The 24,869-nt window shown below is 32.6% G+C and overlaps 1 protein-coding gene and 1 long non-coding RNA gene across 6 annotated transcripts in view; one reads left to right on the forward strand and one right to left on the reverse strand.

The window, feature by feature from the left end:
• The window catches only part of LOC138856276 (uncharacterized), a 534,605-nt gene that overhangs the window by 96,331 nt on the left and 413,405 nt on the right, over positions 1-24,869 (reverse strand). The gene's annotated exons all lie outside the window — the stretch shown is intronic.
• Positions 13,824-18,738, forward strand: LOC106620625 (lipase 3). 5 transcript variants are annotated; one of them, XM_070106769.1, is made up of 4 exons: positions 13,824-14,833; positions 14,925-15,057; positions 17,360-18,103; positions 18,167-18,738. In XM_070106769.1, the coding sequence occupies exons 2-4, from the start codon at positions 14,959-14,961 to the stop codon at positions 18,572-18,574; spliced, it is 1,251 nt and encodes a 416-aa protein (XP_069962870.1). In that variant the 5' UTR covers positions 13,824-14,833; positions 14,925-14,958; the 3' UTR covers positions 18,575-18,738. The 5 variants fall into 5 exon arrangements, with proteins under 5 accessions (XP_069962870.1, XP_069962871.1, XP_069962872.1 ...); XM_070106770.1 differs by having other exon boundaries at positions 13,824-14,119; positions 14,177-15,057; XM_070106771.1 differs by having other exon boundaries at positions 13,824-13,941; positions 13,990-15,057.

Here is a 24,869-nt window from a genome sequence, read left to right on the forward strand (position 1 = left end):
GTGCTGCGCTCACTGTCTAATTTTGAAAGTGGTTCCTATAAAGTCATCTCATACCATCCCAGAGATAAAATATAATGTCTCGGGCGTGTTTAGTGCTTGATTAATCGCGCTTTTAGTAGTTTTGAACATTACCGTTATATGCGGAGTGGGCGGGGTTGTCAACCGATTTCACCCATTTTCACACCGTCAATTCTGATGCTAAGAACATTTGTTCCCAGTGAATTTTGTTATTATAGCTTTAGCGGTTTAGCGGTTTAGGAAATATGCACATTAAACCTATTATTGAATTACGATCAAATTTGGTATTTTATTAAGTTGTATTATAGATCGTAAACTAAATTAGTGTTGTAACTAAATTTCACTTCCCATCAGTAAAAATTATATTAAAATCATCTTTAAATGGAATATATATGATATAAACTTAACCGAAGAAACTAATTTAAAATATTGAGTTGATGTGAAAACGTCAACCAGAAGATCGGATTTAATGATATTAGAGATATGAGATATTATACGTTCAGTTTATTTTGCTAAGATATCTTATAAATTGACCAATATATACAGTTTGAAGCCAACAGGAAGTTTGAAAATCTTTTATTAGGTACATATATGGAGATAGGTGTAGTATTGACTATAATATATCTATTTTTAACATTACTACATATTATAAACAGAAAAAGATGCCCTTTGAGTTCTATTAAGGTACTTCACATACCATTACCGATATATAAAATTATATAAGGAGTAAAGTCAACAGTTTGGAGAAAAACACGACCACTCAATTTATTATCAGGAAAAGGTTCTTTTCTAATTTTAATAATACATACAAGTATATCTCACAGATTAAAAAGTTATAGTTTTTGGGCATAAGATGATATGCCAGGAGACCTCTATTTGTTTAAAGTCCGTACTAATTGATTGGTTTTTGATTTGTATTCCGGAAAGTGAAAGAATGAGATGAAATTTCAAATTATGTTATTGTGATTCGTTGTACTAAATTACAGTTTTGTATCTTAATTAGCGGATGAGTTATGACAATTTATAGGTTTTCGAGTAATGGCGTTTTGTGAGCGTGGCAATGGTCCGGCTTCCCAAAAAATGCCCTTTTTTTGAAACAATTCACTTCAGAGTGGCATCAGTACCTGACAAATATATAATATCTTACAAGTATATATCGTGCGAAAATGTTAAGTCGATCGTACCAGCCGTTTCAGAGATATTTTGCATACCGACTTTGAAAACAGCGTTTCAAGAAACGTTTTAGGAGTCGATTATATAAAGTTAAAATTTTTTTACAATTATGCTAATATTATTACTCCGAAACTATTTGCTGGATCAATTCAATTTCGAAGAATATTCCCATATACATATACATACATATATGTACATTTCATATAAATATATTAAAAAAATGATTTTTGAAATTCCCAAGCGGATATATTTAAAAGGGGCTTAACTCTTTAATTTTTACCGATTGTTCAGTGTGTATGACAGCTATATACTATACTGATCCGATATCGGCTATGCTGACAAATGAGCTGTTGTATGGTTAGACAAATATGTGTACAAAATTTCACATCAATATCTTAAAAACTGAAAGACCAGTTTGGGTATATACACTCAGGCGGACAGACATACGGACATGGCTAAATCGACTTAGCTCATAATGCTGATCATTTACATATTATATATTTGATAGGGTCTTCAACATTTCCTTCTGGATGCTTACACACTTCTCGGCAAACTTAAGTTCAGGGTATAAAAATACCCTTGGAATTTTGAATAAAAATACAAAGAAATGAGATAGGCAATCCATAATTACTTTTAAAGAGTTACGCCAACCAGTTCCGAATGAGTAACCCCATATTTCAAAAGTTATATGACATCGAATGATTACTAATTTTTTCGTATGATGTGTTGAGTACAAGGTGCGGTACTTTATTTTGTCTATTAAATTTTTTATGATCGGCTTATCGAAATATGCACTTTTTTTTTTATTTAGCAGGTACTAATGGTTATACGCGCAGCTTATTGATTTATTGATTTATTTGCTTCCAATTGGCGATTTACTTGGTATAACTTGGGTAATTGGATAACATTACTTAACGTGTGTAATATTTGCCATAGTGTAAACTCTACTAAACTTTCTACAGTTGTTGCGTCAAACTATAAAACTTGTAATATTATATATATCTTTCCTATAAAGTTTTTTCAACAATCTTAGGATCAAATTTCATTGGATCAAAAACCACTAGTCCAAAGATCTCTATGGACTTTCTGATCTTAACTACGCAAAAAAAATATGCACTTTGTCTGTAGGTTCGTAACACAGTCACATTATAAATTTAATTTAGAATTTTTTGCTTTTATTGTTAATGTATTTTTAATTGAATAACTTAAAGAACTCACTAATATTCAAATATCAACGTCCGATATACTTATTGTACTTATATCTTTCCAAATTAATATCGATCCATTTACAGGCAAATGAATGTTATCTTGACCTACAAACAGGTTTTTCAATTAGGTATATATCTCTTTAAATTCGCAGTTGAAAAATTTTAGGCAGAAAAGGTGAACTCAGACTTTTCAGCTTTCCGTCTTGATGAATGCAGGAGTTCTTTAAACTGAACCCTGCAATGGAATTCTTGGCCTCTCAAAAACTCGAGTGGGTTATACACCACTTGAAAAATGAAATCCGACTGATGTCCCCCCGCCAACGGTTGATTTCTATGAGATCCCCAAAAAAACTTATTTTTCGGACGGGTTCAAGAAGTTGGAACGTCATTGGACCATGGCTATTGAACTAAAAGTAGACTGTGTTGTGGACTATCTATAACTTCGAATATCACAATTCCACTTTAAGCAAGAGACGATCAATTTCATGGCTCGAACAATTTCTGCTTGTATTCGTGTATGTATTCGTAATCGGGTAGGTTTAATAATTGACAATATATATTTGTTGTTATTATGAAAATGTGGAACCGTGAAATGTTTTCAAGGCTGTTTATTAATATTTTTACTTATCTCAATTTTGTGTATGAACATATATATGTATATATGTATATACTTGTAGGATATGTATAGGAAAAAAGCGAAGATAAAGAAGTTTGCCTTAACAAATTTAACTTAATTAACACATAGCGATTAATTGGTAACAACTTGTTGAGAGTGATAAGTGTTAATAAATTGTAAAATGCCTGCAATTAAAAAATAACAATAAATCAAGCGAGTCATCAAAAATAACTCAGTAAACCACATTTGTATATATAAAATTTTTGTTTATGTTACAAATGGTAAAAGTAGTCTTGCTGGATACTAAAGGGGGAAAAAAATATGTCTTTGATTCTTATCACTGGAAGCTTTACTAGTAAAAAGCGACACCTATTGGAAGATTATTATTAACTATATTCGAAACAAGCAAGGAAGGGCTAAGTTCGGGTGTAACCCTCCTACTCTTACAACTTTCCAGGATCAAAGCCGGGAAATAGCTTCAGGTGTAGGCAAAAATTGATTTTAACATTCATTATTCCACTAATTCTGAATGAATTACAATCAAATTTGGTATTTTATTAAGTTGTATTATAGGTCATAGACTCACTTAGTTTTATTGTTATATTTGATTTCGCGCCAGTTAAAAATTATATCAAAAACATATTCAAATGTGATATATGTGATATAAACTCAACCGAAGAGGCTAAATTTAATATTTATATTGAGTTGATGTGAAAAACATCAACCAAAGAAATTCTTTATATTAGGGATATGAGGTTTAGACCAAGGACTAGACCAAATCCATTCATACTCAGTAGTAAACCAAATAACTTTTATGCAAACTTGTTCATTTAATTTCATTAATATTATATATTAGTAATTTTGACCAACCTGTACGGTTTAAAGTTAGGTGGAAGGTTGGAAATAATTATATTTGCTATATTGTGACCGAGAAAGGGACGAGCTGATTGCACAAACTTCTGACTTTACTTAGGTATACTGGAGAATATATTTTCAAGCTATTATATAAATTTATAACTCATACACTGAACGACATATTTGGCATAATTTGTTAGAATATCGAAAATCATTTGATATATTATATGGGGGTTTGTGTAATTCGTGGACCAATTTCACATATTTTCGGCATTTAACTATAGTAGTTATATCCAATATATACGTGCAATTAATTTTGTTAAGATATCTTACAAGTATATATTGACCAATATATACGGTATAAAGCCGGAAGTTGGAAAATTTTATATTAGGTATATGGGAGATAGGGGTAATATTGACTTAATTTTATCTCGTTTTGGCATTACTACATATTATTAACAGAAAAAGGTGCCCTTTGAGTTCTACTAAGGTACTTCACATACCATCAAAAATATATAAGGAGTAAAGTCAACTAGATATTTGAAAATCCTGATATGAATTAGATGGGAGCTAGGGCAAGTTTTCATCCGAGTTTATTCATTTTAGGCATAAAAATGCAGCGTTAGGAGAAAAACTATTCTATTAGCTTTATGGTGAGCTGTGATAATCGTCCACATTTTGCACCACCTCTTGCCATCTTGGGTGTAAGACTCCATGCAAAAAAATAAATAAGTTTTTGAATTTCACAAGTGGATATAATCCCTTAATAAAATCAACATTTCCTAAAAAAGATAGGGTAGAATTAATTAGTTACGTTAGCGTTGTAATAATTTGTTATTGTATTTGAAAAAAAATTCGAAAAACATAAAAGCAATTAAATTGCTCACTGGGATACAATCAGCAAAAACAAATAGTCTGTGCAACCGATTGTATTTTTAGTCAACTGATTGAAAGGCAACAGGTCCAATTAGAAATTCCCATTGGACTTTGAACTAAAAACAAAAGAGAAAGAAGTAACAGACTGGAAAAAAGCACTAACCTGTCGCATGTTTCCAAGATAAGATTAATGAAATGTTTATAAATAATATAAACGCCAATAATTTATACAATATCAGGTGTTATTGGATTTCAAAGAGAAGAAGTACTATTCGTAGAAAAATTTTGTAAAGTAAATTGAAATGTATTTAAATTGTCGTTTAAATAAAAATTTAATAATAAAACAACCACATAAAAGCTTTACAGCACTCGGAAGCGCATAATTCAGATAGCTAATCCAAAAGTTCGAAGTACCTATCTCAGAAGTTAAAGAGTTTTTTCTAAGCTTTCCTCAAATTCTCCATACCGTTAGGAAAACCTTTCGCTTAAAGTATTTTAATTTGCCTAGCCATCTTAATTTAACCACTTGATCGAATATAAGAACAAGGTGTCCCCAACCTATTCTTTGAAGTTCTTTAAGCATATGTATATAGAAAAGTATGCTTAGCTCCAGATAAATTTGGTTAAGTTTTTTATAAAGAAACAAACAACATAGTTGTTTCACTTCCCAGATATACAGAAGTTTTCAAATGCTGTAAAGGCTTACAGACTTTACTGTACTTGTTTATGGAAGAGTAATTCCATATATAGTTTCCTTCTCCTATATAAGCTAGAAGTTATGAAAGTTCAACCTGTTTCAGGTCGAGGTTGCCGCCCTAATCTCATAACTAGTGCTATTCAGATAGATTTATCTATCAACCGGCAACATTTGGTCTATAAAGTATATATATAAATGATCAGTGCCGAGTTGAGTCGATTTAGCTATGTTCGTCTGTTGGTATATATGCAAACTAGTCTCTCAGGTTTTGCGATATCGAACTGAAATTTTACACCAATTTTTTTCACCAAGAAGTTGCACATATGTCGAAATGGCCGATTTCGGTCCACTTTAGCCTATAGCTGCCACACAAAATGAACGATCGGAATAAAGCGCTTCAATGAAAATTTTATTTCATTTGACCAAATTTGGCATGGGTTATTCTTCAAGTCAACGGAGCAATCTCCGAAAAAATCGTTCAGATGGAGTCACTGTAGCATATAGCTGCCATACAAACTGACTGATCAAAGTTCTTGTGAAGAATATTTTCTATTTCGGTGCAATCGAAGTTAACGTTGTTTACTGTTTTAGAATAGGTTGATACGAACATATGCACCCTATCAGACCTGTTAATGTCGGCTCCTCTTTAAGGTTTTGTGTTAAAATTAAGGGATAGGTGTTCTCGTTGGAAGTTTAAGTTTAATTCTACATATTCTTGCAGGGTAGTTAGACTTTTTTTTTTGTGTGTGGTATACATCGTGTTTCTAGATAGAGTTTAAGGCCTAGTTATCTTAAAACTGGAATTTGTGGTGCAATATAAATGCGTTATATAGACATTTAACGTAGACCTTGAAAGAGAGACTATGTGCCGGGTATAACAATTTATAATAAATTTGAGAGATGATATTTTTGGGATCCATCTTTGAAGAGAACGTTCTTGGTAATTTGGTTTTTAAGAGTTTAGTGTTTAAAGTTTAAATATTCATTGTTCTTTGAAATCGCGAATAAATTACAATCAATGTCCTTTACTTATATTGAAGGCCATAAACTTAGTCTTAGTTTTTTTGCAATATTTTAGTTCGCGTTAGCTTAAATTACTTGATTAAAAACACCTTCAAATGAGATAAATATAAGTATGTGATATTAACTCGACCGAAGAGGCTAAATTTAATATATTGAGTTGATAAGGCGGATTGGAATTCATTATATTAGGGATATGAGGTTAAGACCAAGGGCAAGACGAATGCTATTCTTGTTCAGCGCTAAACAACATGATTTTTAGGAAAACCTTTCCATTTAATTTCATTAAAAAATCAGAAGTTTTTACTTACCTGAACGGCTGAAATACAAGTGGAAAGCCGGAAATCGTTTTATGGGATATATTGGGGATATAGATAGGGAAGATTGCATTACATTTGACATTACTCTGGTATGCTTCAGATATAAATAGACGCCATAGACTTATAAAATGCTCCCAGGGTTTCATTAAGTTACCTCACACATCATCACCAATCATATGGAGTAATGTCAGCCGGATGTTAATATAATAATATTCAAAGATCTTTATATTAGGTATACAGGGGCAAAGTTAAGTATTGCTCCGATTCTTCCCACTTTTGACATACAGACATAAACAATTATGAGAAAAGGATCGTCTGTGAATTTCAATTATATATATCACACATTGACCGATATTTTCGGTAAAAAGTCAACTACATCTGGGGTCCACATATACAGTACCTAGGGGCTTGAACATTTTTAGTTCGATTTAGACAATTTTTGGTCACAGGGATACTTTAAACGCAATATTCACGCAAAGTTGTATCCCGTTATATTAATTCGCGCTTTATTTGTATACTGGAATGTGACTGAATCAAATGAAATTTAAAATTGTGTTATACGGGAAGTAGGCGTGATTCCTGTCCGATTTCGCCCATTTTCATACTATAATATTGGAATATCAAAAGAATGTTATGTACCGAATTTAGGTGAAATCGTCGAGATAAAGGTAGGCGGTGCCACGCCCCTCCTACAATTTTGACACCGGCCCTATAAAAACCTCTCGTTCTATCCTGGATGTAAAATTTAATGTCTCTGATGAATTTGGTTATTGGTTTATCGAAGTTTTAGTAATTTTTAACAAAACCGTTATATGGGGAGTGGCCCGGGTTATCATCCGAATTCACTTTTTTGCACACTACTTGGCTGATATATATTTTTTGGTTTAGAACATATATACAGAGTTTAAAACTACAGGTACCCCTCCTTAATGTGTTGTGTTGTACCAAATTTAAGTTCTGTATCTTACGGGTTAGTAATGGCGCTTTACACGTTTTTGATTAATGGCATTTGGTGGGAGTGGCAGTTATCCGATTAGGCCCATCAACGTGTATCAAGTTTCATCAAGATATCTTGATTTTTACTCAAGTTACAGTTTGCACGGACAGACGGACGATCAGACGTACAGAGAGTCACCCGGATTTTAACTCGACTCGCGATCCTGATCATTTACATATACATAACCCTATATTCAACTCGATTAGCTGTAGGTGATACAAGCAACCGGTAGGTGAACAAAACTATTATGGTATACTTTGTAGCAACATGTTGCGAAAGTAAAAAAATTTGCCGTGTTTTTAGTGCAAAGTATAAAGAGCGACGCAATGGATGAAGTATTATGGTATTTTCTTGTGAAATGTCCAGTTAATATGAAGATACCTTTTAAATATCTTTTGGTATGATCTAACCTAATTATACTCTTGCAACATGTTGCTACAGAGCATAATAGTTCTTTTAGGATTAGTTTTGAACAAAAGTACGTAATCTATAAAGGAGACTGAAGAAGGAATATAAGATATATGTTTATATCTCTAAAAAGGAGCATTTAAATTTATGAACTTTTGGATTAAAAAAGATATATCAGTTATAAATTATTGGAAAATTTCATGTACTACAAGAATCCGCAATATAAAGTAATGGTATTTTTTAATGGAAACAAATTTTTACGTGTTCCTTACCATATACATATGTGAAATCTTAAATACTCTTCGACTCCTTTTAAAACTAAACTAAAAATCCTGCCTTGAGGAATATTCTCAGTCTATAGGTTCATTTGAACCCATGAATTCGACAAGTTAGTTTGAGCTCACCCTAGTGTAAGTATATACTAAATACTTAGATACAAAAACATAAAATATGATTGATAATAGGAATTTATTTTATATACCCGAATTTCTCGCGCAAATTATGTAAGAACGTGTGTCAGTGTATATGTATGTACATAATCATGTTTATGTTGACGCAGTTATGTAAAAATCTTATCAATCGCTTTGCATAATATCATCCAGGGGAATTCAAAGTTGTGGCACCGCGTGAGGGCCATTTCGTTTTGGAAGCGCATGTGCGTCTTTTATGCGTAAATATAATTTGTATTGATTAATGAATCATTGTCAATAACTACATACTTAAGGGATAAATTTGTTAATTCCTTAATATTTTTATGACAAGCCCTTGTTTTTTGAGTTATAAAACTTTTTACGCCTATCAATTGAACTTTGCTTACCCCACTGGCGCATATCTGATATACTTGTTTGCATACATATGTACAATATGTATGCACATATAATTATATTTCTACTTAAGTGCGATTTGTTTTTGCAGAATTATTTGGTGTTTACCTTTTTATGTATGTACATACATAAGTGTCACAAGATAGTTGTAAACATGTTTTGCGAACTTTGTAATCGACACTGATAAATACATACATGCATATTACCGTTTCTCGATAGCTTTTAAAAACTAATAAATACCGTTACAAATTATTTACGTCACATGAACAATTATAGAAGGAAACTAGTAATTACCACCTATTTAGTATTAAATAACTAGAGGTGAAAGGTGACGGAGAGTAAATAACGATTTAACTATTTGGATAATATAAAATTTATAGTATTGTTGTTATTTTTGTAGAATAGGAATATAGTAGAATCGAACAAATTAAATATTGTCACACGCAACTTGATAACCGGAAAGTGAAAGCAGTATGGCACAGTTCGCCCTAAGAAGTATTTAGGATTCTATCCACTACCTTTTCTCGAAAATGTTCCAACAGGAAATAGAGAAACAGTGCTAAATGCCTGTCGGGCAATTTCTATATCGTACATGTCGGATTAATCATATTAGTGATAGAATTGAGTCCTAGTGAAACTGAATAGTTTTAAATGCTATATGGAGACTAGAAATACTGATGAAAGTGGATAGGAGGGGAAAGAAATAAGGAAAACATGTTTTTTTTTTTAATTTAAAAAGGAAACCTTTAAGCTGTATTTTCAAATTACTTTTGATAATACTTAAAAGAAACTGAAAATACTACCCTTTGAGAGTGTATTCTAATCTAGCGACCCGAATTTCGATTTTGGAATTGATAAAAAAAAATTGAAATTATTCTTTAATCATTTAGACTAGGGTAGATAATTTTTCAAAACAAAATTAATCATAGTTGAAGGAAACCCATCGGCAACGAAACATAAAATAACAAATAATTAGTAAAAAATAATTTACGGGTGGATGAAAAGATTTATAATTTTCGTATATTGACCTTTAATCATAACCTCAAAATTTATGTGAAAAATTCATATAAAAACTAGGGGTTTTCCGATATTATTTATGTTAATAATTTATATTCGCGAAATTTGGCACAGATTATTTGCCAAGCCAATGCTATAACTATCGAACATATTTTTTAGTGCGGACCACTATAACATATCGCTGCTATATTAACTGACCCATCAAAATGAAGGTACACATTTTTTATACCCAACATTTTTTAACTTGCTGACTTCATTATATCACATTCAATAACACTTTTATGTCAAATGACCAGTCTAATGAAAAGAGTTATATTTGACTTTGTCGTTCAAATTGTGCCAAATTTCATCACAACTAAATTGTAAATATTTGAATAATTTGAAAACCACATAAGAACAAAATATTGGTGTTGGCAATCGCGTTAATTTTTTGTCATTGAATTTGACATATATGTAATAATCATGCTTAATTTATTTTAATATATTTATCCTTTGAGTGCTTCCAAATAACGACTGCATTGTTTTCATATAAAAATTTAATTCAGTTATTTTTCAAAAAGAGTTTATAGTTTTCTAGGTTAATGCTCATGAAACTCCTAGACGATCGTGAATGCTCGTGTATAATTTCTCGAATTTCCATATGTGTCCTCATCTTTTGGTTTAAATTTATATAAAAGTCGAAGTGTTTTTGCTTGCTAGGTTATTGCTACAGTAGAGGCCAAAACCTTCGAGAAATCATTAAAATAAGCACATATATTAAGTGTTTAAAAATTGCGAGTATATTGCCATTTAATTTGAGGTTATCTCATATATTTACGATTGCTACTCTTTTTGTAATCCCAATTACCAATTCTGCTTTTATAATCATGTTACTATAAGTAAGATTATAAAAGCGCAAATAATTTTTACCATTTCATACTGTACATACTATCATTTACAAAAAGTATATTTTTAATTAATTTTAATTTGTTGCATAGTTTTAGGCATTTTGAAATTATTCTATTTATAATACACTCTTATCATGTAAAGAAAGTGGAACAAATTCAAGTAAGCACATAAGTATATCCATAAGTGCACGATTAGTATATTATATTATATAAACATATGTTGTAACTTGCTGATAAGCGATTTTCCGCGAGGTATATTTAAGTATAACAAGTAAGGAAGGGCTAAGTTCGGATGTAACCAAACATTTTATACTTTCGCAAAGTCAAATGGTATACTCGTTTGAGATTTCTTTGTGGATTGACTGATATTTTCGTTAGAAGGTCAACTATAGGCACTGGGGTCCACATATTTAGTGCTTAGGGGCTGGAACAGTTTTGGTTCGATTTATACAATTTTTGGTTACAAGGTGGCATACTTTAAACGTATTATTCACGCAAACTTTTACGCCGATACAATCATTTTTGCTTGATATGCATAGTGGAAAGTGACAGAATCAGATGGAATTGAAAATGGTGTTATATGGGAAGGTGTGGTTGTCGTCCGATTTCGCCCATTTTCCTACTATAATATAGAAATATGAGAGGAATGGTAAGTACCGAATTTTGTTGAAATCGGTTAAGCAGATCTCAAGATATGGGTTTTCATCTAAAAGTGGGCTGTGCCACGCCCACTGTCTAATTCGAACGCGGTTCCTATAAAGTCATCTCATATCAACCCAGAGATAAAATTTAATGTCTCTGGCGTGTTTAGTGCTTGATTAATCGCGCTTTTAGTAGTTTTTAACGGTACCGTTATATGGGGAGTGGGCGGAGTTGCCACCCGATTTCAACTATTTTTACATTGTAGGTAGAGGTTCTAAAAATATTTCCTTCCAGTGCAAGCTGTAACTTGAGTAAAAATTGAGATATCTTTATGAAACTTGGTCCACATGTTTCCTGGTACCGTAAGATGGTTGGTATTGCAGATGGGCGTAATCGGACCACTGCCACGGCCACAAAACGCCATTAATCATAAACAAATAAATTGCCATAACTAAGCTCCACAACAAGATACAAGACTCTTATTGGTATACAGGATCACATTAGGGAGGGACATCTAAAGTTTAAATTTCTTTATTAAAGTAGGTCCGCCCCATAATAAGTTTAATGTGCATATCTCTTATACCACTGAAGCTATAATAGCAAAATTCACTGAAAGCAAATGTTTTTAGCACCTCTACCTACAGTGTGAAAATGGGTGAAAGCGGGTGACAAACCTTCCCACTCCCCATAGAACGGTACTGTTAAAAACTACTAAAAGCGCGATAAACAAGCCAGCGACATTAAATTTTTTCTCTGGGATGGTATAAGATGATTTTATAGGAACCACGTTCAAAATTAGATAGTGGTCGTGGCACCGTGCACTTTTAGGTAAAAACCCATATCTTGGGATCTGCTTAATCGATTTCGGTACATAATACTCTTCTCATATCCTCATCCTATGTTATAGTACCAAAACGGCGCAATCGGATTACAACCACGCCTTTTTCCCATATAACATCCTTTTAAATTCCATCTGATTTTTTAACTTTCCAGTATGCAAATCAAGCAACAATGATTATATCGGCGTAAAACTTTGCGTTAATAATACGTTTAAAGTATGCAACTTTGTGACCAAAAATTGTCTAAATCGAATCAAAACTGTTCAAGCCTCTAGATACTAAATATTTGGACCCCAGTGCTTATAGCTGACTTTTTACCGAAAATATCGGTCAACATAGAACAAGGCGGCAAGATCCCCAAAGAAATCTAAAACGAGTATACCATTTGACTTTGCGAGAGTATAACATTTTCGGTTACATCCGTATTTAGCCTTTCCTTACTTGTTTTGTTTAATATTCTGGGTGTGGGAATAAATTCGGCAAAGCCAATTGGAAATTAAGAATCGATTATATACTATTTTCAAATGAATATCTATCTATAAATTGTCACAAAAACTATTTTGTTTGTATGATACCCAGTTAGGTTAGGTATTGTTGTGTTCATCACTATGTCTATTTCTTTGCTACAGCATTCTTCAACATTCTAAATATACTTTATGATACGAAATAAATTATTATTAAGTCTAAAAAAATTTTGTCAATATAAGTTCAAAAGTTCTAAAACTATTGTCTAGGTTCGAGGAAATAATTTTCATCATAACAACGATCGGCCTCATGTCGCCGGTTGCAAACCGTTTGTAAACACCGATTGGGAAGGTCTCATCCGTTTTATAGCCCAGATCTTGCCCCTTTTGACTACCATTTGTTCCGGTCGATGCAGAACGCTCTCATTGGAATACGGTTTTCATCAGCACAGTTTATCAAAACTTGGTTTGATTTATTCTTAAATCCTAAGCCTAAGTTCTCTTGGGATAGAGTTTACAAATTGCGAGAGAGATGGGAAAATGTTATAGCTTCAGATGGGTGAAACTTTGAATAATATGTATATGTAACATGTTTTTCTTAAGTAGACGTTCAAATTTTGAAAAAAAATGCAGGTCTATAACTATTCTAATAAATTGCGAAGAATTAAACGAATAAATGAATAATAAACAAGAAATGAAAAGCACTTATATTTTATTATGATTTTAAACCAGATTATAATATAATCCTGCATTGACCAGAAAACGTTAATACTTAATTAGCTATTTTGTACAGAGAAAAGTTTATGCAAAAAAAAAAATATAATCTTAATACATTAATATAATTTATATAAAACGAAATATACAATTAAAAAAATACATTTGACTATGACAATGCACATGGCAATTTGGAAGTAATCCAAATATTCTCGCACGCCACTGTATAGCAATATGTACTGGAAGTGTCACCAGCACAGCTGATTAAGCAAAAAAGGTTTACAAGTTTATAAGGTAGTTAAAACAAAAACAATGTAAAAATAATAATTAAGCTGATTGGGTCGAAATACGGAAATGATTTTGGAAGTAGGCAAGGAATGCATAAATTTAATTATTTTTTTAAATTAGTAAAAGTACATAAATGTACCCACGTTTTGTAGCGACGTCGAAAGAGCGGAGAAAGAGAAGAGCGAAAGCGAGTATTGAGTGAAGCCAAAGTGTTTATTAAACAAAATTAAATGAATTAATCATATAGTCAAAGCAGGCAATCTTAATATGTTCTACGATGTGTTTATTGTAATGGTAAAATGAATTATTCTAGATATGTAAAAGCATTAATTATATGTTAATGGAAACAAATAAGGAAGACTTGAACAAGCCCGGAACCAAACATTACAAAATGGCACGGATGATGAGAATGTAAGGTGTGTGAAATGCGATCGAGATGGCTCTGATATTTTATTGGAAGAAAGACGACCTTGAGCATTATGAATTATTAGGTGAAATTATTGGTCGATTGCATTACTTTCTTGGTTTAATTTAACTTATAAAATAATATATAAAAATAGATACCTATACCTTTCGCGATTATTTTTGAATGCTACCGTTCGATGAACAAGATTAAAATACTCTCTCTACAGCATGTTGCGTGGGCATAAAAATATGTTTTTTTTAAAGTATTTAGTTACATATTGCTTAATTACTTTACCTTTTTAACTCATTACTCTTAAGGCTTCTTCCAAAAATATGTACCATAAATAAAAACATAATATAAACATACCTACATCCATAACTTATTTTACATATAAAACTGAGTGTGTGCACATATACATACAACACGCTGAAAAAGCATTTTTTTTTGTGGAGACAAGGGTGAGTGATAAGATTCTTCGCTTCTATTTGCTATATACGATTCTAAATTGACAGTTTAGTGGATTAAGCGGTGCTTGAAAGTCAGGCCTGTACGCGTGTTTAGCAAGTATTTGAGCAATTATCGAAATATTTGTGTTGTTTTTTAAATTTAATTTTTGTTTTTGGTTTTTATTATTATTTTAATTTTTGTTTGAAAGCTGTTAGTAATAAAAAGTCATTGAGTTGCTCATCATGTGTCGAAACTTGTTTGAAATTCGCTTAAAGCAAATGTTTGTGTTATTTATTGTTGTGCTCAGTGCGTTTGTGTCAAAAATTGAGAGTAATTTAACGGTAAATTTCGAAATAAGTGAATTGTTATTCCATAAGATTATTTGCTTAGTATCTAATTTAATTGCATAAAAAAATATTTTAGGGATTTTAATATAGGTATGTAGTCAGTGCATAACATACTCTTTTACTGATAAGGACGTTAGCGTGATGCGGTAAGCTTAAGTTCTCACAGCTCCCGGGTTCTTCAAATAATCTGTTTAGTTTCTATTTGGTTTTGTTTTTGCAGTTCGGATTGTTGTTGTTAATAAATATATAATTTATTCTTTTTTGCTTTTGCTATTACCTTATCGAAAGGGAAGTGTCTAAAATACAATTTTGGTAAGACAAAACTGACAAACCTTGCTTGAGAAAAAAATAGTATGGTTAAATCAAAAAAATAAATAAATTTTATAAAATGTGAATATTAATATCTAATAATTAAAATCTTTATCTTTATGAGTAGCAAGTGAGCCAGCCCCGTAATCAGTTTAAACCAAAACCTTAAATAGCAATATATTATATATTGCAAATTGTAGGAATACATATATGAAACATTACCAAGAAACCGCAAACAAAGTGCTATAGAAAAGTTCACCTCTGAAATCAGTGTTCATTGTAGGCAGATTTTATAGATAGATTCTGCATCACTTAGATACCAACTGATATCAGGGTTTTTTATAAGATCTAGTAAAAATTAATCTTATATTTTTGCGCTAAATTGAAAGTTTTATAAACCATAGTTAGAATAATCCGATTTAACGCAAATATACACCGTTTTAATCCATAGTTAAAAAGGTATACCTACCTGGATGCCTCACGAAGCAAATAGGCCCATTGTGAAACCACAGTGACAAAAATTGCCTCACACTTTCATGTCCTGTGGTCTTGGTGAAGTTCATCAATTCAAAAAGTTTTATACGTGGAATTTCTAAGACATCGCCAAGAAACCCTTGACTGATAGTTGCGATTATTTTTCTGTGCAAAGCCTTGCATTCGCATAAACGCTGTTCTATAGTTTTTTCCTCTCCCTCTACTTATTCTACAATTCTACTTTTGAATTTCAATTGTCGGCATGTGCGGCCCATTTTCTATTCATACCACGTTTGTCTGCTTATTGCACATGTCGGAGATTGTTTCTACCGAGATTCAGCTGTATCTATTACACTTTTGTCGATTAAATATCTACAAGTTCCCAGAGGCACATATATTATTCCTTTATTGGAGTCTACTAGTAAGGTGGTGCATGATCTGGTTAGTTCATCTGCTTCAATATAATATCTGTGAATATTAACTATAATTTATGTATTATAATTTTGTCTGATAATTCGTTGCTATTCTAAAAGTAATTTTATAATGAAATTCTCATAGAAACTTTCGTCTTTATTGGCAAAAGATATGGACAGTCAATTTTCACAAGATTGTCTTGAAGCGAATTTTTCACCAACAAAATCATTCGCCATAGATCGGAAGAGTTATTAATTACTTGGTGCTAGATCAAGCTTTATTTAAATTCTTCTAATTATTTTTTGGTTAATGTTTAGGTTATCGATACAGAGCTTACATGAAAGTCGGATCCGATAATTACCGTTATTTTCATTTTAATCGCTTTCCAGAGAGTGGGGCACCTTTGGTATCAAAATTACCGAAACGGATCGATTTATTTTACTGGACCTTATATTTTGTGCGTGTTTAGTGGAAATTTATGATGTATATATTGGGTTAAATAGTTTAAGAGATATGACTTCATGTCTAAGTAGGCAGTGTTAAGCCAATGGTATAATTTTAGAACTGATTATTTTTCGAAAGTTTCAACAGTGGTTCGATCTCAACAACATGTTTGGAGATTATAGCTTTGGATAATATCTATGTTAAATTTCGAAGTCAGTCAAATAAATACATTTTTCATGTAAGAACTTAATTTTGATCGCTTAGTTCGTATGACAGCTATATTCAACAGTTGGTCGATATCGACGGTTCAGAGGAGGTAGTTTGCGTTTTTATACTGATAGATTTACTATCTATAGCTGTAGTCTAGCTATAGTTATTGCTACTTCAAGAATCAGACTTTTTAGATGAAAAAAGGGCATCGGAAAGGATACAGCTTTATAGCAATTGAAATAATGTTAAATCTTAAAATAGAGCTGCAAAGACACAAGGTTTCCCAATCTGGGGTAGTTGCTATTAATATCTCAGTTGGTTTGTATTTAAATTCATAGATTATCTTTTTGATTTTTGAAAGTAAACATTACAGCAGGACCTAACTTTCTTCTTTAAATATTAAAGTAAGTAAATAATAATATATTATTTTAAATTTCTTCCACAGCCTCGAAATATAGCCTTACACAACTATCCGTTGCAAGAACACACAGTGAAAACCAGCGATGGCTATTTACTCAGCATCTATCGCATACCAGCAATGGTGAGAGCTCACTCAGGACCTGCCAAAAGAAACGAAGTCGTACTATTACAACATGGTTTCACGCTCTCTTCTGATGTATGGGTGCTGCGCGGCCCCAAAGAAGACCTACCTTACTTACTTGCCGATGCTGGTTACGACGTCTGGCTGGGCAATCAGCGTGGCAATGAGTATGGACACAAACACAGTAACTTAGATCCCATAGTGGATAGAAAATACTTTTGGAATTTCACCTGGCACGAAATGGGCTACTATGACCTGCCTAATATAGTAGATTATATACTTCATGAAACCGATGAAAAGTCTTTGCACTATGTAGGTTATTCACAGGGTGGCTTGGTAGCGTTAGTACTGCTGATGACACGACCCGAATATGCCGAAAAATTTAAATCATTGCAATTCACTGCGCCCACTGTCTATATGCGGAATCTCAGTGTGCCGGTGCCTGCTTCGTGGATCGGTAAGCTGCGAAACTATTTGTCACACTTCCTAGATTGGTGGGGCTATGGCGAAACACTGCAATTTGCGCGTTGGAATTTGCATAAACGGATGTGTAAGGCGGTTTGTGCCGATGGCGCCTGGCTCAGACCGATTTTTAAGAAAATATTTGGTATGATCGGTGGACCGGTGGCTGCGAATGAGGATTATGAGGTGAGCGTAAAGGCATAAATTTATATTTTTAATATATTTATTCTAAAATTTGATATCTTTTAGCATATCTTAACGGAAATTTGTAGTAGTGTACCGGTGGGCGCTTCTAGCAAGCAACTGCTTCACTATATGCAGTTATACGCCTCGGGCGGTTTCACGCAATTTGACTATGGCAGTGCTGATCGTAATTTACGCCAATACGGTCAAGTGGTGGCACCCAGTTACAATGTGAGCTCCATTAAAAATTGCATATCGATATATTATAGTGAAACTGATAAAATGTGCGGAGCGGAAGATGTGCGTCAGCTCGGGAGAGATCTGCAGTGTGCAGAGCTGCATCTTTTGCCTTATGCGGCATGGAATCATGGAGATTTTGTATGGTCGCGCTATGCTCGGCATGCGCTGCATGAACCTATCATAGCGAAAATTGACGCTTGGCGGGATGGTATGAAAATGAGAATTGCGCACTGACACGGAAAACTCAGAAAGTTTAGGCTAACGGTTTGTTTGTAATTTATAAATATTATTATATTTATTTTCTCTTATTGAGAAGCTGGCTGATTTAAATTTAAATAATTTATTTGTTCTCAAAATTATTGTGCAATAAAGTTTTAAGAATTGAATATAATTTCTCTCATCTTTCTGAAATGTTTTAACGAACTTGTTGCACGACATTTTAACCGGTAAGCGAATAGAAGAAGGTTTTTAAGAACATTTTTTTATTCCAAGATTACACCCTTTGATTGATTCCATAGCTTGGAAAACTTTTTATTATCAAGTCTGTTAATAAACTGTCTTAAGATTCATCGACCAGAATAACAGTCACCAGATTAATCAGAAATCCAGCAGCATCGTATGGACATCCTGAAGACTTTGGTTATTATCTATTTTAATTGATATCTGTAGAGAAGCTAGAAGCTGTTTAAAGCCGATTAAAGGTCGTCGAATAATATAATAAGGTCTACCATAAGAAGAACTCGTCCGAGCCAGTCGATAACAAAGCAGGTTTCAGACAATTGACATTGACAGAGTGGAATAGGACAGGAAAACCACTCGTTCTCAACCTATTGTTATTTGGTTAACAGTATCCTTTCTTGTGATTTATCGGCATTTCTGTTCTCACTGATTCCGCTGTGACCAGAGACTCAAACATTTCTAATATCGAGGTAGCTTGATGATATTGCTAATGAGGTTATACCCTCCTTGACTAGGTTTGATCGCACTATCAGCGGACTGTATAGGGTTTTGCATTCGGAGTGAATGGACCCTTCCCCTAAAGACGCAGCACGACGGAGCAGTGCTTCTACTGCTGCCTTTATGGCTGCCACTTCCATAATAAGACAATATTTATAATTTTTGGGGATATTTTTCCGTCTTAATCTGTAAGCGGGGGGTACAAACCAGTGATCAAAGCAGAAACTCGATTTGATGTGAGTTGTGAGATGATTGGTATATTACTCTTCAATGTATTTTCTCTCCGACAGACTATTATTAACAATTAGACACTGAAACAAAAATTATTTAGGGCATATTAATTATAACGGGTGGAGACGGTCATAATTTTACAGTCAATGAATGACTTTTTCGTGCCTGAATTCGAAGATGTTGATATAAACGTCATTGGTTACTTATCTTTATCATAAAGCAAAATTCTTGGACACTACCATATATATGATTATGTTACGTTTCTTGAAATTTTAGCATTAGAGAATATTTTAATATTTTTGAGTTTAAATTTTAACTCAAAGCATGGTTTGATAATTTAATTTCTACTTCTGTCTTTAATTAAATTAAATTTTGCCTAAAAATGGTTAAAAATGTGTAGACGTATATTAAAGTTTATATATTCCTGTAGTTTTATGTACTATATACATATATTGCGTGTGTGCATCATCTGCACACCAAATTTTTCGAACTTTTTACGCGTACCGTTAGTTTTTGAAAGTTCAAGTTCACAACGTGCATACAATGACAGCGACGACGATGAAAATAAATTCGAGGACTAAACTGACAGGGAAAACTAAAATCGCAAAAAGTGGACCAAAAAAAACTATGAAAAAAGTCACTAGTTAAATAAAATATGTACAAATATTTGCGGATAGTACTGAATAACAAAATACAAACAAAATGTTAGCAAGTCTGCGAAAGTAGTTCATTGTCAGCGCAATAAACTATTGTTGAAAACTTGTTCGTCTCTATTTTCTTTTTTTTGCTTGCTTGGGAAAATATCGTGGTTTCAGTTAGCACGCTGTGCTGAGTGATAGATACCGACATTTATAAATGTTTACTCTGGCCACAATATTAATACTTTAATCCTTGATACATAGCGCTGCGAAAATCACTAATTGTTAGCTTCAATTAACCGAAGACTCAAGTAACCGATAGAGATTTCATTGAGCAGTTCGTGCAATTAGAGAAATTTAGATCAATTAAACAAACTAACAGTTGGAAGAAAATTGATTTATATATGAAAATTTTCAAGATATTTGAGTAACTTATTTATTTTAAGGATTGCATGTGAGTAAAATGAGTTTTTTTGTGCATTTTTTTGAAGAGTCATTTTATTTAATTAATAAATAAGCAAATTGTGCACAGAACTTAATGCATATAATAACTGGCAATTCATTTTGAAAAATTTTGGATTCCCTTGAAAATTATTACTACTATAGATACATACTGTACAGAAAGATATAATTAAGAAGGTCGTATAAAAATTTAAAGTCGATCGATCAAGCCGTTTCGGAGAAATTTTCCACTCCGATGCTTCGGAAGCCTATTACACTAGGTTGAAAATACTTACAAATACTGTTATATCTCCGAAACTAATAGCCGGATCAACTTCAAATTCCAAACATAATTCCATACATTCGATATACTCGTATATTCAAAAACAAAAACTTATTTTTTGAAATTCATAATCGAGGTTCAACCAATTAAGTAAAACTGCCAATAGTAAAAGTGATGAAAGTGAAGTACGTAGTGCTTCTTACAAATAGTAACTTTATAAAGAAAGTCTCTCCAAGTATCAGCTCTTAATTGTAACGGGAAGTTTCTTCGTTAGGTTTTTTCGTAAACCTAACCGCTTAAAAGATATTAACGGCTGAAGTTTGACTATTGTAAGCCAAGTTTGTTTTTATACACTCAAAGTATAATACTTTTGTTCACCTAACGGTTCTTTGTATCACTAATCGAGTTAGATATAGGGTTATGTATATATAAATGATCAGGATGAAGAGACGAGTTGAAATTCGGGTGACTGTCTGTCCGTCCGTCTGTGCAAGCTGTTACTTGAGTAAAAATTGAGATATCTTTATGAAACTTGGTACACGTGTTTCTTGGTACCGTAACACCGTTGGTATTGCAGATGCAGATAATCGGACCACTGCCACGACCAAAAAACATCATTAATCAAAAACAAATAAATTGCCATAACTAAGCTCCACAACAAGATAAGAGACTCTTATTTGGTATACAGGATTACATTAGGGAGGGGCATCTGAAGTTTATATGTCCGCAAATAAGTTTAATGTGCATATCTCCTATACCACTGGAGCTTTAATAACAAAATTCACTGATAACATATGTTTTTAGCATTTCTATCGACGGTGTGAAAATGGGTGAAATCGGGTGACAACCCCGCCCACTTCCCATATAACGGTACTGTTAAAAACTACTAAAAGCGCGATAAATCAAGCACTAAACAAGCCAGAGACATTAAATTTTATCTCTGGGATGGTATATTGTGATTTTATAGGAAGCACGTTTAAAATTAGATAGTGGGCATGGTACCGCCCACTTTTAGGTGAAAACCCATATCTTGGGATCTGCTTAACCGATTTCAACCAAATTCGGTACATAACACTCTTCTCATATGTCTATATTATAGTACGAAACTGGGCAAAATCGGATTACAAAAACGCCTATTTCCCATATAACACACTTTTAAAAAAAATTATCTAAATTGAACCTAAACTGTTCAAGCCTGCTGCCCTAGGTACTGAATATGTGGACCCCAGTGCCTATAGTTGACTTTTTACCGAAAATATCGGTCAACATAGAACAAGGCGGTAAGACCCACAAAGAAATCTAAAACGGGTTTTGAATTTGCGAGAGTATAAAATGTTCGGTTACATCCGAACTTAGCCCTTCCTTACTTGTTTCTTTTGAATATTATAACTCAATGAAAAAACATCATTTTAAATTGCAAAGATCATAGTTTTGTAGGAAATTTACTGCTCAACCAAAAATTATCTATTATTTTCTCTGTTATTTCCTTTTTTGGTTTTTTGTGTTTTCCTATGACAGTATTGATATTTGACGATGAATATCGCGTAAACGCTTGATTAAATCTTAAATAATCTAATTTTTCTTGGCTATAAAGTTAACATGGAAATAAAATTTCGGCAGCCGTTAAGTTAGAGAGACTATTTATGATAGATTTATTGTGCGTGATAACGCTTTCCATTACTTTTTCGCGGCGCCGAACAGTGTGGTAACGAACTCGGCAAGGCTGTTCGCTTTGAGCTATTGTATCCAGAACTTTAGGTCTGTAAATTTCGTGGTCACTTTCTTTTGATATCCTGAGTTTTTTTTCGCTCTGACTGAAAGCAGTAGTCGATAGGACCTTTTCATGTGTTCGGGGCAGTGAGAATGAGCCAACATGATGCTAATGCCGGTTGAAAGAGTTAATTAGTGAAAGCGATGCATGGTTACAATTCTACTGAATTTAGATTTCCAAAACATGTCCAACCAACTTAAACGGTTAGTAAATGTTTATATCTCAACATAAAATATGACGCCCCTATGTGCATATTTAAGTGGATTTTAGATTTCTCTTTTAAAAAATAGAAATAGATTTTGTTTCCATTTTGCTAATCATTTATTATACTTTCACTCACTGAAAGTAAACTTTGGATAACAAACTTGTACAAAAATTCAGCTTATATCCTTACATTTTGAATAACGATTAATACTTTTGACACTAAAAAAACAAAAAGCAAACAAAAGAAGTGCCAAAGTATATTTTTCAGTTTTTGACATAAGTAAAGCTCACCATAAATATCTACCGATAATTCATTTATCACATTTTCAGTGGCCACTTACAAGAAGGTATTTAGCTAAGCATATCGTAAAAACATTAATCACTAAACGTTTTGCTGGCAAAAAAATTACAATTTATCTAAGCGTAAAAAGCTTAAAAATAGTTACTATCATATATTTACATATACTTGAATACATGATATATCTATTTTTTTGTGCATTCTATGTTTGTATTTGACACGTTTTCGTACACATGTCTCCTTTACTCACAAAATTATATGTCTATATATTAGTGTGAGCTAAAAACTAAAAAACTGAATTAATGGGTTAAAAAATCTTTATATAGAGAAAAAAAATACCTGTAAGGAACATTTTTTAGCTTAATTTTACCGAAACCTTGGTGAGCTTTCAAAGTCTCCATATAAATAAAACGTAAAAAAATCTGTTTTCATTAAAATACCATAATTTTTGAGCCGTTTAGTATAAAAATTTTTATATCGCGGATTCTTCTGCATAAGAGTCCGTAAAAAGTCTGTCTCAGGGTATTTCGAAAATTCGTAAAGTTAAAAGAGTTTAAAAGTAAAAAAATCAAAACATATGAATTTTTGATTTAAAAAAAGTTCCGTGATTTTCTTTACAGGGATATTTTTTCTCCGTGTATAGCTTCATTTTAACACATGAATTCGGTTGGTTAGTTTTTGGTTCACCCTAATATATATCTGTATATATGTAATATCTAGTCCCTCTCTCCCTAATTACTCGTAAAAGGTCAGTCACATTAACACATGCTGTAAATTACTCATGCCACTACTCCCCTGCGCCCCTTTATGTATACACATACATATTTTTCACAAAAGTAGACGAAAATAAATTTTGTGTCAACCACCTTTATGCGGGACACAAATACACTATCACCCAGTTAGTTAAGGTCCTTTGAAATTTGCTTCTCATCGTCTTTATGGCTTCAACATGTTTTAGATGCTACATAAAGATCTCTGCATTTCCTTGTTGTTTAAATTTCCGTTTCCTAACATCTTTACCCTTCAGCCCCTATCCCATTATTGTGTTGGTTTTTTGCTTGCGGCCTTGATATGTATTGGCTGTTTCGTGTGGTTTTGTTCGACGTCAACTTATTGGCGTTTCATTGTTATTAAGCCGAAGCTAGTACATACATATGCTGGTGGTTTTGATTTATGAATCTGTTTAGTATTTTTTATCAACTTTCATAAATATCCGAGATTCCTTTTTGTTGAGGTTGTTAGTTGATTATCTTTGATTTGATATTATTTAATTTCTAACAAGTAAGTAAGGTTTAAGTTTGGGTGAAACCGAACATTTTATACTCTCGCAAGGTTAAGTGATATGTTTTAGTTAAAAGTAGGAAGTATTGCAACCATTATTTACAATCACAGGCAAGAAGATATATTATTATTAAAAAGAGATTCTTTTGGGATTTCATTAAGGTTAAGTGATATGTTTTAGTTAAAAGTAGGAAGTATTGCATCCATTATTTACAATCACAGGCAAGAAGATATATTATTATTAAAAAGAGATTCTTTTGGGATTTCATTAAGATTTCTAAAATATTGACCGATAGATGCGGTATATAGTCAACCGGAAGTTCGAAAATATTGACCCGGTTTTACCCATTTTTGACACAAGGGCATGCTGTTATCACAAATATTCCTCCCAAATTTCCATACTAGAACTCATAGGTTAACCGACA

The sequence above is a fragment of the Bactrocera oleae genome, chromosome 3 (genome assembly GCF_042242935.1).
Source record: "Bactrocera oleae isolate idBacOlea1 chromosome 3, idBacOlea1, whole genome shotgun sequence".
In the NCBI taxonomy this organism is placed as follows: domain Eukaryota; kingdom Metazoa; phylum Arthropoda; class Insecta; order Diptera; family Tephritidae; genus Bactrocera; species Bactrocera oleae.

What these genes read in the sequence shown, in the direction of transcription:
- LOC106620625 (XM_070106769.1), top strand. Translation starts at nt 14,959, where the DNA reads ATGTGTCGAAACTTGTTTGAAATTCGCTTAAAGCAAATGTTTGTGTTA. An exon ending in AAATTGAGAGTAATTTAACG is followed by an intron (nt 15,058 to 17,359) that starts GTAAATTTCGAA and finishes TTTCTTCCACAG; the next exon opens with CCTCGAAATATAGCCTTACA. An exon ending in CTGCGAATGAGGATTATGAG is followed by an intron (nt 18,104 to 18,166) that starts GTGAGCGTAAAG and finishes GATATCTTTTAG; the next exon opens with CATATCTTAACGGAAATTTG.